At 45.3% G+C, this 16,968-nt stretch overlaps 1 protein-coding gene across 8 annotated transcripts in view; it reads left to right on the top strand.

The window, feature by feature from the left end:
* Positions 1–15,465, top strand: part of LOC141127058 (uncharacterized) — a 291,214-nt gene extending 275,749 nt beyond the window's left edge. For 7 of the 8 annotated variants that reach the window (XM_073613212.1, XM_073613215.1, XM_073613214.1 and 4 more), the window contains 2 exons: positions 14,368–14,530; positions 14,665–15,465. In XM_073613212.1, the coding sequence (XP_073469313.1) occupies positions 14,368–14,530; positions 14,665–15,298 (797 nt within the window). In that variant the 3' untranslated portion in view covers positions 15,299–15,465. The remainder of the gene's footprint in view (positions 1–14,367; positions 14,531–14,664) is intronic. The other variant, XM_073613216.1, reaches the window with a different exon arrangement.
* Positions 15,466–16,968: the final 1,503 nt, after the last annotated feature.

The following is a 16,968-nucleotide window of genomic DNA, read 5'->3' as shown; positions in this document are numbered from 1 at the left end:
GTTGGAAAGTGTTGTGTGTGATATTCCAGTATTACAGACTTGGGTCTTCACTGCATTAATAAATCATTCATTCTCATGCACTACCTTCTACTGAAGTATACCTCTCCCTAAGTAGTACTATAATGAGTTCCCTCTATATACCTCCTATCCTACAGTCAATCTATGTTCTATATATCCAGATGCCACCATATATTTGTATAAATAATATATTCAATCAATACTTATTCTATACCATAAAATATTGTGCACAGACATAAACATAATGCAGTATAATTTAAATATTATGCACACCAAAAGAACTCCTCCAATTTTATACACCAAAATCAAACATCCCAAATATTGTCCATCTTGCTGGGAAATGAATAAAGCCCTTGTGACAATATATATTCTTTGCATATGTTTTCTTGTGTTCTTCTCAGTGTTTCACTGCAAATCAACACTAGTGCTCTACCACATGACTACACACTTGTTCGGTTGTGCCCTCACCTCTGGTAGTTGCCCTTAGCTTTAAAAGGCCTATTACAGCCTTTTCCCTTCATAACAGACTAGTATACAGAAAGGACCAAAAGGGTATTAGCTTAGTAAATGAGGTGAAGCTTCACTTTGCAAAAAATACCCAATTACATGCAATGAAAATGAAAAAAAAAAACAGCATTTCTTTATTGTACATCACGGGACACAGAGCAGCCATAGTAATTACTATGTGGGTTATACGCCACCTATATGTGAATGGACACTGGCACACCCAAAGACAGGAAGTCCCCCTCTATATAACCCCTCCCATACAGGAAGTACCTGTACCTGACACTTTGCCAGTGTCTCAAGGTGATGGTCACGGTGGATTGAACTACTATAATATAGACAGCCCCATTGGAGAAACCAATGCCAGGATCAAGGGGCTATACAGTCGGATCCATTCAAAGTGGCAATAGAAAGGCCAAAATGGATGGTACCCGAGCCTCGAGGAAGAAGAAGCGAGGTTTTTGCCTGTAATGCTCCTCTTTGATTTAGTCATGTATCCAAGGGCCTGGATCCCAGGGTCCAGCCCTCCAAAGGTTGTCCTGGCAGGGTGCTGTACAGGTCCAAGGGTGTGGACCCCTGTATGCAAGGGGGACCCAGTCTTTGAAGGTCCGTTCGAAAACCTGGCCCGCCGTGATGGGTGAAGATTGGGTCTGGCTGTGTATTCCAGCAGTATCCTGCGGTGTGAATGGTAAGTTTTTTTTTTTTTTTGCTTTTTTTTTTAAAACAAAGAAAGAACCTGGGAAAGGAACACATATAGTTCACTTCAAGGGATTTCTTCTGAGTAGTGAATGCCTTGCCTGTTTTTCACCACTAGAGTGTGTATTGTAACATACCTGGTTTTTACTTATCATGCTTCGTTTTCTGTGTCTAGCAGCGCTGCTTTGGAGACAGCATTGCCTCTTATCCTGGTCTACCAGTTGTCCATGACCCTGGGACCGCCCGCCTCCTAGCCCACGACACGCAGCCCTGCCCCCAGAGGCTGGTTTCGATGACGGGAGCGGGGCGGCCGGCATTCCCCTACGGTAGCGCAGCCCCTCTCTCCCCTGAGCTATCCCGATAACAGGACCTCCATCGTCCATGTGCACGTGCGGGTCAGCTTGTAAAAGGCCACCGTAGGAAGCAGGGGGCGGGGCTTAGGCGCGGCCGGCGCGCACATGGGAGGCGAGCGTGCACATAGCATGGCGCTAAGAGGCTAAGTAGCTATAAATTTTGTGACTTTGTAAAGAGTTTGGTGGCTGACGGAGGGACACAGAGTATACTGGGGCATGTAAGCAGTGTATGGGGGTGGATACAGGCATTTAAAGGCATGCCTACTGGGCTTTAGGCTGAGCAGTGATAGCGGCTTTTTCTTGCTGGGCTACAGCTCAGCAGTAGATGCATATTGTGAGTACCTCTGCATTTTGTGCTTAGGACCAAGTCTTCCCAAAAGAAAGGTGGGGGGGAATACAGCAGAGAGGAGTGCAAGGGCACCGCTGTCAGGATCTGAGGATCCTAGTCACGCTTCCACAGTACTATCCTCCCCTGAAAAGCCAGAGGCGACTAGCCAGTCTGAGCCAATGAGGCTGTCAGGCATAGTAGCTACATCCAACATTTCAGCCTCTGCTTACGTCACCAAGGACGATTTGGCTTTAGCTGGGCTGGATGGACCATTTCGTTTTCTAAGATCGAATGTTCCCAGAGACCCGTTAAAAAGAAGGTCTTTATTCCAGGCACTGGACCGGTTGATGTCACAGGGTGTGATTACAGAAATTCCAACAGAGGAGCAAGGCATGGGTTTTTATTTAAATCTCTTCATGGTGCCAAAACCGAGTGGAGATGTCAGACCCATTCTAGATCTCAAAGATCTAAATCAATTCCTAATCATCCTGTCAGAAACCATGAAATCAGACCGAGACAGAAGTAGAAAAGTACTTTACTAATAAAGTAAAGACTCAAGTACTTTAATAATAAAAGTAAAAAGAACAAACATAGTCAAAACATAGCCAAATTTCAGTAACCGGATAGGATAGTCAGCCAAGCCAAAAGTCAGGGATCGATGTAGTGGAACAGCAAGCAGGATCTGGAGCCAGAAGGGATGTCAGAAAAGCAAGTCTTTTAACAGGAACGCAGGAGAATGTCTGTGATGTTGACCAAGGCGAAGGCAGAGATCTACTGGGCTGAATGGCTTAAGTAGGCAGGACTGACGAGCAGGATATCATCAACAGCTGAGTAACTGTGGAGAAATAGAAGCTGGCAATTAGCCGACAGCTGAGTGGCCAGCTCTGAGAAGGAAGGGCTCCTGACACATCCACTCCTTTCGCATGGAGTCAATCTGGTCAGTCGTGTCCTCTCTGAGGGGAGGAGAATTTCTAGCATCAATAGACATCAAAGATGCATATCTGCATGTGCCAATCTGCCCCGCTCACCAGAAATTTCTGCGATTCGAGGTGGAACAGCGCCATTTTCAGTTTATGGCCTTGCCCTTCGGTTTAGCCACCACCTTCCGGGTGTTCACAAAGATTCTGGCCCCAGTATTAGCAAGATTAAGGCTTCAGAGTATATAAGTAACGGCATACCTAGACAACCTGCTGCTTATGGATCAGTCGGTTACACGGCTAGACCGCAGTGTGTCCAGCATGGTCAAGTATTTGGAACACCTGGGTTGGATTCTCAACCTAGAGAAGTCAGCCTTACAGCCAGTAAGAAGGCTAGAGTACTTGGGTCTGGTCATAGACACATTTAGTTTACTTCAAAGGATTTCTTCTGAGTAGCGAATGCCTTGCCTGTTTTTCACCACTAGAGGGTGTATTGTAACATACCTGCTTGTCATGCTTGTCTTTCTGTGTATAGAGCTCCTTTGGAGACAGCATTACCCCTCATCCTGGTTTGCCAGTTCCTTGGGCCAACCTGCCTCCTACCAATAGGCACGCAGCCCACCCCCCCAGAGGCTGGTTCTGACAGGGGGAGCGGGGCAGCCAGCATCTCCCCACAGTACTCAGCCCCCAAGCTATCCTGATAGACGGGACCGCCTCGTCCAAGCATGCAAAGGTCAGCTGGAAATAGGCCGCTGCAGGATGTAGGGGGCGTGGCTTAGGCGCGGCCGGCGTGCATGTTGGGAGCGAGCTTGCACGTAGCACGGTGCAGGTGTAGGCCATAAAATTGTGAGTCTGGTGGCTGACAGAGGAACACAGAGTATTCTGGGGCATTTAAGCGCTGTATAGGTGTGGATACAGGCATTTAAAGGCACGTCTGCGGGCCATTAGGCTGAGCAGTGATAGAGGCATTTTTTTGCTGGACTACAGCTCAGCAGTGGATGCATATTGTAAGTTTTTGTGCTTAGGACTATGTCTTCCCAAAAGAAAGGTGGGAATACAGTAGGGAGGATGGCAAGAGCGCCACTGTCAGTATCTGGGGATCCTAGACATGTGCTTCCACAGTACTATCCTCCCCTGAAAGGCCAGGTGCAACTGGCCAGGTTGGACCGGTTGACATCACAAGGTGTGATTACAGTAGTTCCAACAGAGGAGCAGGATATGGGGTTTTATTAAAATCTCTTTACAGTGCCAAAACCGCATGGAGATGTCAGACCCATTCTAGATCTCAAAGATCTAAATCATTTCTTAACCATCCGCTCTTTTCGCATGGAGTCAATCCGGTCAGTCGCGTCCTCTCTGAGAGGAGGAGAATTTATAGCATCGATAGACATCAAAAATGCATATCTGCATGTGCCAATCCACCCCGCTCACCAGAAATTTCTGCGATTCGAGGTGCAACAGCGTCATTTTCATTTTGTGGCCTTACCCTTTGGGTTAGCCACTGCCTCCCGGGTGTTCACAAAGATTTTGGCCCCCGGTATTAGCAAGATTAAGGCTCCAGGGTATATCAGTAATGGCATACCTAGACGACGTGCTGCTTATAGATCAGTCGGTTACGGGGCTAGACTGCAGTGTGTCCAGCGTCGGTCAGGTATTTGGAGCACCTGGGTTGGAATCTCAACCTAGAGAAGTCAGCTTTATGGCCAGTAAGGTGGCTAGAATACTTGGGTCTGGTCATAGACACAGTCCAAGAAAAAGTTTTTTTGCCTCAGACAAAGGTCAGGGCTATAAAAGATCTGGTCTATGTGGTCAAGGGAAAGAAGGATCCCTCCATTCGCCCGTCTTAGTTCAAAGGTATTCCCTATGCCCAATTTCATTCAAGACTGTTGCAAAACAGTGTTCTGTCTGCTTGGAACAAGAGCATCCAAGCCTTGGACTACCCAATGTATCTGTTCCCAAGGGTGCGCCAGAGTCTCAATTGGTGGTTGATAACCAGAAATTTGCAGAAGGGGAAATCTTCATGCCGGTAGCCTGGAAGGTAGTAACGACGGATGCCTGCCTCTTGGGCCAGGGAGTGGTTCTGGAAGAGGCCACTGTCCAGGGGAAGTGGTCAGAGACCGAAAAAGCCTTGCCCATCAACATTCTAGAGATTCGGGCAGCACGTCTGGCTCTAATATCCTGGAATTCCAGCTTTCAGGGGTGTCCTGTCAGGATACAATCCAACAATGCCACAGCTGTGGCTTACATCAACCACCAAGGGGGTACTGGGAGTCAGGCGGCCCAATGGGAGGTGGACCATATTCTGACATGGGCAGAGAAGCATGTGTCTTTTCTGTCAGCAATCTTCATTCCGGGAGTGGAGAATTGGCAGGCGGACTTCTTGAACCGCCAACAATTGTTCCCGGGGGAATGGTCCCTGCATCCCGAGGTTTTTTCAGCCATATGCCAAAAGTGGGGTCCCCCGGACATAGATCTGTTGGCTAGGTTCAACACGAAGTTGGACATCTTTGTGTCAAGGACAAGGAAACCGCTCGCATTCAGGACAGATGCGCTAGTGACCCCTTGGGATCAGTTTTCACTGACTTATGCGTTCCCCCCAGTTCAGCTGCTACCTCGGATTCTACGCAGGATCGAGGAGGAAGGGAAGCCGGTGATTCTGGTAGCCCCGACATGGCCCAGAAGATCATGGTATGCAGAGATCATAAGGTTGGCAGTAGGGAAACCGTGGACTCTTCCATCCCGTCCAGACTTGCTTTTGCAAGGACCGGTGTCCCATCCTGCCTTACAATCGCTAAGTTTAACGGTTTGGCTATTGAAGCCCAAATTTTAAAGGATCGGGTGGCTTTCGGGCTCAGTGGTGAATACCCTGATTAATGCAAGGAAGCCGGCTTCTAGGGTCATTTATTATAGGATCTGGAGGTCCTATATTTCCTGGTGTGAAGCCAAAAGATGGCATCCTCGAAAGTATGTCATAGGAAGAGTTCTTGCCTTCCTACAATTGGGGGTAGAAATGAAGCTAGCCTTGAGTACCATCAAGGATCAGATCTCGGCCTTATCAGTATTTTTTCAAAGACCTCTTGCTTCTCATTCTTTGATCTGGGCCTTTATACAAGGGGTAACTCATATAACGTCGCCAGTCAGGCCGCCATTGTGCCCATGGGATTTGAATCTAGTTTTATCGGTCTTGCAAAAGACAACCCTTTGAGCCTTTGCGCCATATTCCTTTTGACAAGGAAGTTAGTTTTTTTTTTTGCAGTAACTTCGGCAAGGAGAGTGTCAGAATTGGCAGCCTTTTCCTGTAAGGAGCCATACTTAATTATTCATAAAGACAAGGTGGTGTTGCGTCCTCACCCATTCTTTTTGCCTAAGGTAGTGTCTAGTTTTCACTTGAACCAAGATGTCTACCTGCCTTCTTTTTTCCCAGAACCTCGCTCTACGGAAGAAAAATTGTTGCATTCTCTCGATGTGGTGAGAGCTGTCAGGATCTGATGGTAACAGCTCAGATGCAGAAGACTAATGCTTTGTTTGTACTGTCAGAAGGGCCCAGAAAAGGGTAGGCAGCGTCAAAATTGACTATTTTACATTGGATTCGTCGGGTTATAATGGATTGTAAGGATTGTACAGGCTTATGGATTGAAAAGAAGGGTTCCACCTTTTCAAGTTAGAGCGCACTCTTACCAGGGGAGTGAGTGCGTCATGGGCAGTGCATCACCAGGCCTCTATGGCTCAGATTTGTCTGATGGCGGTATGTTTTTTATATGTTTCTCCCTCCCCTCAGGGGCATTGCTTTGGGACATCCCACACAGTAATTACTATGGCTGCTCTGTGTCCCGTGATGTACGATAAAGAAAATAGGATTTTTAATACAGCTTACCTGTAAAATCCTTTTCTTGGAGTACATCACGGGACACAGAGGTCCCTCCCCTCTTTACTGGCATATTCATTTCTTTGCTACAAAACTGAGGCACGTTCTGTATGGGAGGGGGACTTCCTGTCTTTGGGTGTGCCAGTGTCCATTCACCTATAGGTGGCGTATAACCCACATAGTAATTACTATGGCTGCTCTGTGTCCCGTGATGTACTCCAAGAAAAGGATTTTACAGGTAAGCTGTATTAAAAATCCTATTTTTTGCTTGCACATGATTGGATGGTGGAAGTCATCAATCAATGCCTAATTCTTTAACTAATACCCTCCAGTTCCCTAAACTGACACCATTTTTGGAAATGTGTCTAGCAGGCCCTTCGAGTAAAGGCCTAATCTCAAATATCTACAAAGTGTTGTCCTCACTCCCTCTCCAATCCCCATTCTAACATTTATACATTAAAGATGGGAGCAGATTCTAGGTGAGGAAATGCCTTTGGAAACTGGGCAAATCATCTGGCCCCAGGCTTCTAAAAGCTGTCTGTACATTTTATAAAGAGAAACAATACAAAATACTCTTTCAATGGTACCAACCCCAGAACTGTACCATGGTCTAGATTCATACCTTCCAACTTTTGAACTTCAGAATGAGGGAGTGGAGGAAGAGATCTGCGGAGTGCGCAGCACGAAGTGGCAAAATTTGGGTGTGGCCATACTCTTTACAGTGGTTTAAGGAGTGCGGTTAAACAAAACCTGGACTTCCTTGTACCTATACAGGGGTCAACAGGGCAGGGCCCAGGGGTTAATATGGCAGAGAAGAAGGGTCACAAGGAGCAGAGGACAGGGATCAGCAGGATGGAGATGCAGGGACAGAGGATAAGGGTCAGTAGGGCGCAGGGTACAGGGTCAGCAGGACGGAGGACAGAAGTCAGTAGGGCAGGGTACAGGGGTCAGCAGGACAAAGGACAGGAGTCAGTAGGGCAGGGTACAGGGGTCAGCAGGACAGAGGACAAGAGTTAGTAGGGAAGGGGACAGGAGTCAGTAGGGGAGGGTACAGGGGTCAGCAGGATGGAGGACAGGAGTCAGTAGGGCAGGGTACAGAGGTCAGCAGGACTGAGGACAGGAGTCAGTAGGGAAGGGTACAAGGGTCAGCAGGACGAATGACAAGAATCAGTAGGGCAGGGTACAGGGCTCAGCAGGACAGAGGACAGGAGTCAGTAGGGAAGAGTAAAGGGGTCAACAGGAAGGAGGACAGAAGTCAGTAGGGGAGGGTACAGGGGTCAGCAGGACGGAGGACAGGAGTCGGTAAGGAAGGGTACAGGGGTCAGCAGGACAGAGGACAGGAGTCAGTAGGGAAGGGTAAAGGGGTCAACTGGAAGGAGGACAGAAGTCAGTAGGGAAGGGTACAGGGGTCAGCAGGATGGAGGTCAGGGGTCAGTAGGGCAGGGTACAGGGGTCAGCAGGAAGGAGAACAGGAGTCAGTAGGGCAGGGTCAGCAAGACGGAGGACAGGAGTCAGTAGGGCAAGGTACAGGGGTCAGCAGGACAGAGGACAGGAGTCAGTAGGGAAGGGTACAGGGGTCAGCAGGAAGGAGGACAGGAGTCGGTAGGGCAGGGTACGGGGTCAGCAGGACAGAGGGCAGGAGTCAGTAGGGCAGGGTACAAGAGTGAGCAGGATGGAGGACAGGAGTCAGTAGGGCAGGGTACAAGGGTGAGCAGGATGGAGGACAGGAGTCAGTAGGGCAGGGTACTGGGGTCAGCAGGACAGAGGACAGAATTCAGTAGGGAAGGGTACAGGGGGGTCAAATCCCCCCATTCTTCCTCTTAACCAAAATCCCCCCACCCTTTCCTAAATTTACTCCCCCCTCATTCCTCTTAGCAAGAATACCCCTCCCCCTCCCAAATTAACCTTCCCTGTGCAAATAGCCCCCTCCCCCTCATGTCATACCAAAGCTCCTCCATACAGCACATGACACTGGTCGGATCCATAGATCAAATTGTACACTGTATGATTAATGCCCCCCCATTCATCCACATTTCCTGCTGCTGGAAGATGAGCAGCTCTTAGAAGACACAGGGGGCACTAATCATACAGTGTACAGTCCAATCTATAGATCCTGGAGGATCGCTGGAATGACAGGAGAGGGAGAGCACAGCCACTGTCACTTTTCTCAGCGCCCAGGTACGCTATCCATGGGAGGGGCACAGGTGAAATCTGGAAGGAGGGACAGCTCACCCCACACCATCACCCCCATTGATTCGGGCATGACATGACTCTCCCCACCTCCCCCCTCATGTCTGAATCACAACCCACACAGTGTTATGCTCCTCACCTGTACACTGACTGGCAGCGGCATTGAACTCCTCCCTCCTCTCACTTTGGCTCTCTCCACACAATATTGACAGTCCAGGCCTGTGGGGGTTAGCGTTGCTGTGGAGATCACTGAAGGCCATACAGTGAGCACATGCCACAGGAGTCAGGATGGCATGCACAGGACTAATTATGTGGCCCTCTGGATGTTGCAGCTGGGGCCACCGCCCTCCCGATACGCCACTGGGAGGAGCCACAAACTGCTCTGCCATGCACTATATGAGTGTACGGCAGCCAGCATCTCTCACCACCGGCTGCCTGTCACACATACACAGCAGCACGGGACCCGCAATGTCCCGTGAAAGGCGCAGGGCGGATGTTACTGGTGCCCACGCTACTGCATTCTTGCGGGCAAGCCACTGGCTCCACTCCGGGACGAATCCGTGATTCGGGACTTCGATCAAATCGCAGGACAGTCCCAGGGAATCTAGGGTAGTTGGAAGGTATGTAGGTTTACATCAGTAAAAAAAAAGGCCTATATGCCTAAAAACATTGAATAGGCAGCAGTGTGCAAAAGGCCTAAGGCTGCTTTCACACTGAGGCGCTTTGCAGGTGTTTTAGTGCTAAAAATAGCGCTTGTAAAGCGCATGAAAACTGCCTCCCATTCATCTCAATGGATGCTTTCACACTGAGGTGTTGTGCTGGCGGGCATTGAGAAAAGTCCTGCAAGCAGCATCTTTGGAGCTTGTTTGTAGCGCCAAAAAAAGCGCTTTAAAAATGCCCAAGTCCATTGAAATGAATGTGAAACGCTTTAAAGGATAAGCAGGAGTGTGATTGTAAAGCCCAAAAAGTTCAACCGCAATACCAATCTTAATCCCAGTCAGTAGTCCCAAGCCCAAAAAGTTCAACCATAATCCCACTTCTACTAGTTCCAAACCCTCAACCCCAATCCCACTTTTACTAGTCCCAAACTCAGAATCCTAACCCTAATCTCACTTTTACTAGTCCCAAACCCTCAACCCTAACCCTAATCCCACTTTTACTAGTCCCAAACTCAGAATCCTAACCCTGATCCCACTTTTACTAGTCCCAAACTCTCAACCCTAACCCTAATCCCACTTTTACTAGTCCCAAACTCTCAACCCTAACCCTAATTCCACTTTTACTAGTCCCAAACTCAGAATCCTAACCCTAATCCCACTTTTACTAGTCCCAAACTCCAACCCTAACCCTAATTCCACTTTTACTAGTCCCAAACTCTCAACCCTAATCCCACTTTTACTAGTCCCAAACTCCAACCCTAACCCTAATTCCACTTTTACTAGTCCCAAACTCTCAACCCTAATCCCACTTTTACTAGTCCCAAACTCCAACCCTAACCCTAATTCCACTTTTACTAGTCCCAAACTCAGAATCCTAACCCTAATCCCACTTTTACTAGTCCCAAACCTTCAACCCTAACCCTAATCCCACTTTTACTAGTCCCAAACTCTCAACCCTAATCCCACTTTTACTAGTCCCAAACTCAGAATCCTAACCCTAATCCCACTTTTACTAGTCCCAAACTCTCAACCCTAACCCCATTTTTACTAGTCCCAAACTCTCAACCCTAACCCTAATCCCACTTTTACTAGTCCAAAACTCTCAACCCTAACCCTAATTCCACTTTTACTAGTCCCAAACTCAGAATCCTAACCCTAATCCCACTTTTACTAGTCCCAAACTCAGAATCGTAACCCTAATCCCACTTTTACTAGTCCCAAACTCAGAATCGTATCCTTAATCCCAGTTTTGCTAGTCCCAAACTCTCAACCTAACTCTAATCCCACTTTTACTAGTCCCAAACTCAGAATCGTAACCCTAATCCCAGTTTTGCTAGTCCCAAACTCTCAACCCTAACTCTAATCCCCTTTTACTAGTCCCAAACTTAGAATCCTAACCCTAATCCCACTTTCACTAGTCCCACACTCAGAATTCTAATCCTAATCCCACTTTTACTAGTCCCAAACTCTCAACCCTAACCCTAATCCCACTTTTACTAGTCCCAAACTTAGAATCCTAACCCTAATCCCACTTTTACTAGTCCCAAACTCTCAACCCTAACCCTAATCCCACTTTTACTAGTCCCAAACTCAGAATTCTAACCCTAATCCCACTTTTACTAGTCCCAAACTCAGAATCATAACCCTAATCCCACTTTTACTAGTCCCAAACTCAGAATCGTAACCCTAATCCCACTTTTACTAGTCCCAAACTCTCAACCCTAACTCTAATCCCACTTTTACTAGTCCCAAACTCAGAATCCTAACCCTAATCCCACTTTTACTAGTCCCAAACCTTCAACCCTAACCCTAATCCCACTTTTACTAGTCCCAAACTCTCATCCCTAATCCCACTTTTACTAGTTCCAAACTCAGAATCCTAACCCTAATCTCACTTTTACTAGTCCCAAACTCAGAATCCTAACCCTAATCCCACTTTTACTAGTCCCAAACCCTCAACCCTAACCCTAATCCCACTTTTACTAGTCCCAAACTCAGAATCCTAACCCTAATCCCAACCCCTAACCGTAACCCCTAGCTCCTAACCCTGTAATCATCTAACCCTCTAACCCTAACACCTTAACCCCAATCCCACTTTTACTAGTCCCAAACTCTCAACCCTAACCCTAATCCCACTTTTACTAGTCCCAAACTCCAACCCTAACCCTAATTTCACTTTTACTAGTCCCAAACTCAGAATCCTAACCCTAATCCCACTTTTACTAGTCCCAAACCTTCAACCCTAACCCTAATCCCACTTTTACTAGTCCCAAACTCTCAACCCTAATCCCACTTTTACTAGTCCCAAACTCAGAATCCTAAACCTAATCCCACTTTTACTAGTCCCAAACTCTCAACCCTAACCCTAATCCCACTTTTACTAGTCCCAAACTCTCAACCCTAATCCCACTTTTACTAGTCCCAAACTCTCAACCCTAATCCCACTTTTACTAGTCCCAAACTCTCAACCCTAACCCTAATTCCACTTTTACTAGTCCCAAACTCAGAATCCTAACCCTAATCCCACTTTTACTAGTCCCAAACTCAGAATCGTAACCCTAATCCCACTTTTACTAGTCCCAAACTCAGAATCGTAACCCTAATCCCAGTTTTGCTAGTCCCAAACTCTCAACCCTAACTCTAATCCCACTTTTACTAGTCCCAAACTCAGAATCCTAACCCTAATCCCACTTTCACTAGTCCCACACTCAGAATCCTAACCCTAATCCCATTTTTACTAGTCCCAAACTCTCAACCCTAACCCTAATCCCACTTTTACTAGTCCCAAACTTAGAATCCTAACCCTAATCCCACTTTTACTAGTCCCAAACTCTCAACCCTAACCCTAATCCCACTTTTACTAGTCCCAAACTCAGAATCGTAACCCTAATCCCACTTTTACTAGTCCCAAACTCAGAATCCTAACCCTAATCCCAACCCCTAACCGTAACTCCTAACCCTAACCCCTAACTCCTAACCCTGTAATCCTCTAACCCTAACACCTTAACCCTAAGAATTTCCTAACTTCAAATGTAGAGAATTTCAGAATTTTCAATTTTCGTATTTTCAAATTTCCGACATTCCTAAATTAGGAACTTAGAAAATTTTTGAATTAACTAATTTGTCAAAAAACGAATTCTGAACTTAACGAATTGCACATGTCTAGTTCAGATGGTGTCAAGCATGTGTGGCCGCAACCAGGTGAGGAGTACAAAGACAAGTGTGTCTTGCCTACAGTCAAGCATGGTGGTGGGCGTGTCATGGTCTTGGGCTGCATGGGTGCTGCCAGCACTGGAGAGCTACAGATCATTGAGGGAACTATGAATGCCAAAATGTACTGTGACATACTGAAGCACAGCATGATCCCCTCCCTTCGGAGATTGGTCCGCAGGGCAGTATTTCAACATGATAATGACCCCAAACACACCTCCAAGACGACCACTGCTAATGAAGCTGAGGGTAAAGATGATGGACTGGCCAAGCATGTCTCCAGACCTAAACCCTATTGAGCATCTGTGGGGCATCCTCCAATGGAAGGTGGAGGAGCGCAAGGTCTCTAACATCCACCAGCTCCATGATGTCGTCATGGAGGAGTGGAAGCAGTGGCAAGCTGTGAAGCTCTGGTGAACTACATGCCCAAGAGTGTTAGGTCAGTGCTGGAAATTCATGGTGGCCACACAAAATATTGTCACGTTTGCCCAATTTGGACATTTTCAATTAGGGGTGTACTCACTTTTGTGAGATACTGTATATTATTGTTATTATTGAACTCCTAAAGTAAGTCTAAACAAGGTCAAAGTAAAAATGTTTTTATTGTCTTGAATCAATACAAGAAGACAAAAATATTCAGAATCGATAACAATTTGCTATTCGGTTTGTAAATATATACTTGCAAACAAGAACAAAAATTATATTAAACATATTAATGATCATTTTACTGTGATACCTCTAATTTTAAAATAATATTTCCTTGCCAACTTACTGCTCCTGCAGGGTTCATAAAATAATCCACAAATTCATCCCTAATTCTGAAATCCACTGTTGGACCACGGACATGAGGGAAATCAGCAGGTTCAAAATTGTGAGCCAATGTGTCCTCAAAATTCACACGATCTCTATCCCTTGCTACATTGTGCAACACAAATGCTGCCATGCATTTTCGACTTTGAGATTGATAGGTTTATGGAATATCTGCCATTTGTTGGCAAGAATGCCAAAGGAACACTCAACCAGCCTATGTGCCTGACAGAGACGATAGTTGAAGATTCTCTTCTGGGTGTCAAGATTCCTCCGTGAGTAGGGCTTCATTAAATGTTTGTTGATAGCGAAAGCCTCATCAGCCACAAAAACAAATGGCATATCTGGACTTTCTGTACCAGGTAATTGTTGGTTTTCAGGCAAATCGAGTCGATTAGGTTAAAGACACTTCCTAAATGTTGAATTCAGGAAAACAGAAGAGTTTGCCGAACTCCCAAATGCTCCTACATCAATATATATGAATTTATAGTCTGCATCAACCACAGCCATTAGCACAACAGAAAAATATTTTTTTATAATTATAATATCGGCTACCACTGTGACAGGGTTTTATTAGGCGAATGTATTTTCCATCAATTGTTCCCAGGGAGTTTGTAAAGTTGGTTTTGCTCCAGAACTGCTTAGCAACATCATTCCATTTTTCTTTATTTGGAATAGGCATGAATGTAGTTTTCAATTTCCAAATAGCATCACATGTTAGCTTCACAATTTCTCCTGTTCTGAATACATAGTGTAATAATTTATAGGTATTTCCAGTGCCAAGATATCTGTAATTCCAAAAAAATATTATTTATTTCAGTACAAGTAATAAAGAAAAGGTGGAAGACTATGAGGGATAATTATAGGAGAGAACACCTTATTCAAAATAATATAAGGAGTGGTTCTGCTGGGAAGAGAAAAGGGAGAGTGTATTGTCACTATGAGGAGCTCATGTTCCTGAAGCCTGTCATGGAGATGAGACCGTAAGTATACCAACATTTATTATGTAAATTTATATTTTTTTTATTGAATTGTATAACATCTTTTTGATTTTTGGAGGAGTGCACGGTATAACTACATTTTTAGCATTTTTTTAATAGATTGTCTATTTTTTCAGTACAGAAAGCAATATGGAGAGTGAAACTGAAGAGGACCCTGAGGATGCAGAGCAGACCAACCAATTAGTAGATGCAGCAGACTTTTCTCAAATTTCAGAAACAGAAGCAGAAACAACAGAAGCAACATTGGCCACCAACAGACAAAAACAAAGAAAAAAAACAAAACAACAAATGTCAGAGGACTTCCTAGATGTTGTAAAAAAATTGTTTAGAAAACAAGAAAAAGATGGAGGAGAATTAGAGTCCTTTGCTAGAAGCCTGGTTCCACAAATGGCCAAAGTACCATCTGAACATCAATGTAACATGCGTTCTGAAATATTGCGTCTCATTCATTTATATCAGCACCAACCTACTCAAAACAGAGATGCACCGTATGAGGGCAACACTAGTCATCATTTTTATGGGAGGTACGATGGTCCAGGTACCTTGCGCTCACAATCCTACCCATCTGCTGCAGCTTCAAGATTTCCAGTCATGTCCCAAAACCCATATCTCAGTTTTCAAATGACCCAAAACCAACCACGTTTTCAGGGAGGACCTTACAAAGTGCAGCCATATTTTCCAAATGTCCAAGCTCCCCCTCCCACCCCTCTAGAGGAGACACACCATCCTTCCACCTATCAGAATCTATGAGATTTATTGCTTTATATTTTTTTGTTAAAGTTTTACATTTGTTAATATAATTTTGTCTGTAAAATGCACATGTTGATGGTCTGTCTTAAATTATTTTCAGTTTTGCACATGTTGTGCATTTTTCATAATATATATGCAATAAAAATTTATATAATTTTCATTTGAAAGTTGGAGGGCCATTTTATTACGTGTTTAAACGTGCACTTCTTAATTATTCATATATACTTACCTTAGCGTTATAACTAAACGTTCAAATAGTGATATTGCCAACCTGCAATTGGTATCCTGTTTTAACATATATATATATAGTATATCTGGCACATTCCTTATAGGTTCCATAATGAGGAACATGCAGTAGACTTTAAACCTTCATGAAATCACAAGGAAATTTTCCTCACTTTCCAGCTATCTGACTGCAAAAAACATTAAGACCCCCAAAAAACCAAAAAAAAACAAAACAGGAATTCACCCAGGACTTTAAATTAGGTGAATGCGGTTAGCCAACAATTGACAGTGTAAATGCAGTCTCAACATTTTTTAAAATAGTCATGCAAACATAAACATGAATTATCGTATCACGTATCAAGGTATTAAATGTAAAATGCAGAGTACACATGTGTCACGGAACGTCCCACACTCCGCTTGAGTGCTTCCGTCAGTATACCACTTCCTTGTAGTCTGGGTACAGATATCAGATATTCCAAACGCTTTCAAGCACAAAACAAGGCGACACTTGCCTTACTGCTAACATGGACTAACTTTATTTAGAATCAAAATGACAAGACTTTATATGCCGTTGGAGCCTCCTCTAACAATACAACTGTAACCTAATTAGCATGAGCTAGTTTACTAAATCATTTACCCAGACTAGGTGACTACGTCTCCTAGCTCATTGACTATTCAACACACATTACCATAAACATCAACACAGGGTTAATTAGAACAAACAACAATGAGTTGAATACCCTTAGAACCTGTGGTAAGCCAGACTAAACTCATTTACATTAAACACATTATAGCTGACATCAGACAGGTGAGTGGAGTTGATGACATTAGCATCTTCTCACAGTATGATTCCCAACAGTATGACTCAGTCACTATTGCTACTATGGCAAATACAGGGTCCCCAGAGTCTGTGTGTCCTGGGGGACAAGGACCCGAAGCCAAAGTAACAACACCTCAAGGGTACCCTAAATGCCAGGGCCCATAATCTGTAGGCAAGAGGCTCACATTCAGTCCCCTCCAAAAGCCTCTATCCCGGGTGAGTCTGTCACATTTCTCCCCCATCAAAAGTTGACTAAAAAGGTCCCAGGCCTCCACCTGGTCTGGACATGCGTTAGGCAGAGTGAACTCACAAAGTCTGTCCGCATGATCTCCTTTCTTGGCTGCAAGGAATAGTTGACCTCAGTAGGTGTGAGGCAGAGGTCATTGACTCTCTGTCCGTCTGCCAGCGCTTCATCTGGGTGGTGTTTACCATTCCATGGCTTGGCCTGTTGCTGGGCAGAGAGGCCCACTGTCCCAGTTCCCTGAAGCTAGGAAACAGTAGGTTCTAGGCAGAGGCCAGCAGTGCTCTGCCCTGTTGCCAGCGATTCAGCTGGGAGTAGCATCTCCACTACATCAGCTTGCTGCTGGAGAGAGGGGCTGACTGCCTGGAACTCCACAGTTGTTGC

Source organism: Aquarana catesbeiana, linkage group LG02 (assembly GCF_042186555.1).
Source record: "Aquarana catesbeiana isolate 2022-GZ linkage group LG02, ASM4218655v1, whole genome shotgun sequence".
NCBI lineage: Eukaryota > Metazoa > Chordata > Amphibia > Anura > Ranidae > Aquarana > Aquarana catesbeiana.
This window is presented reverse-complemented; position numbering and strand designations above follow the sequence as displayed.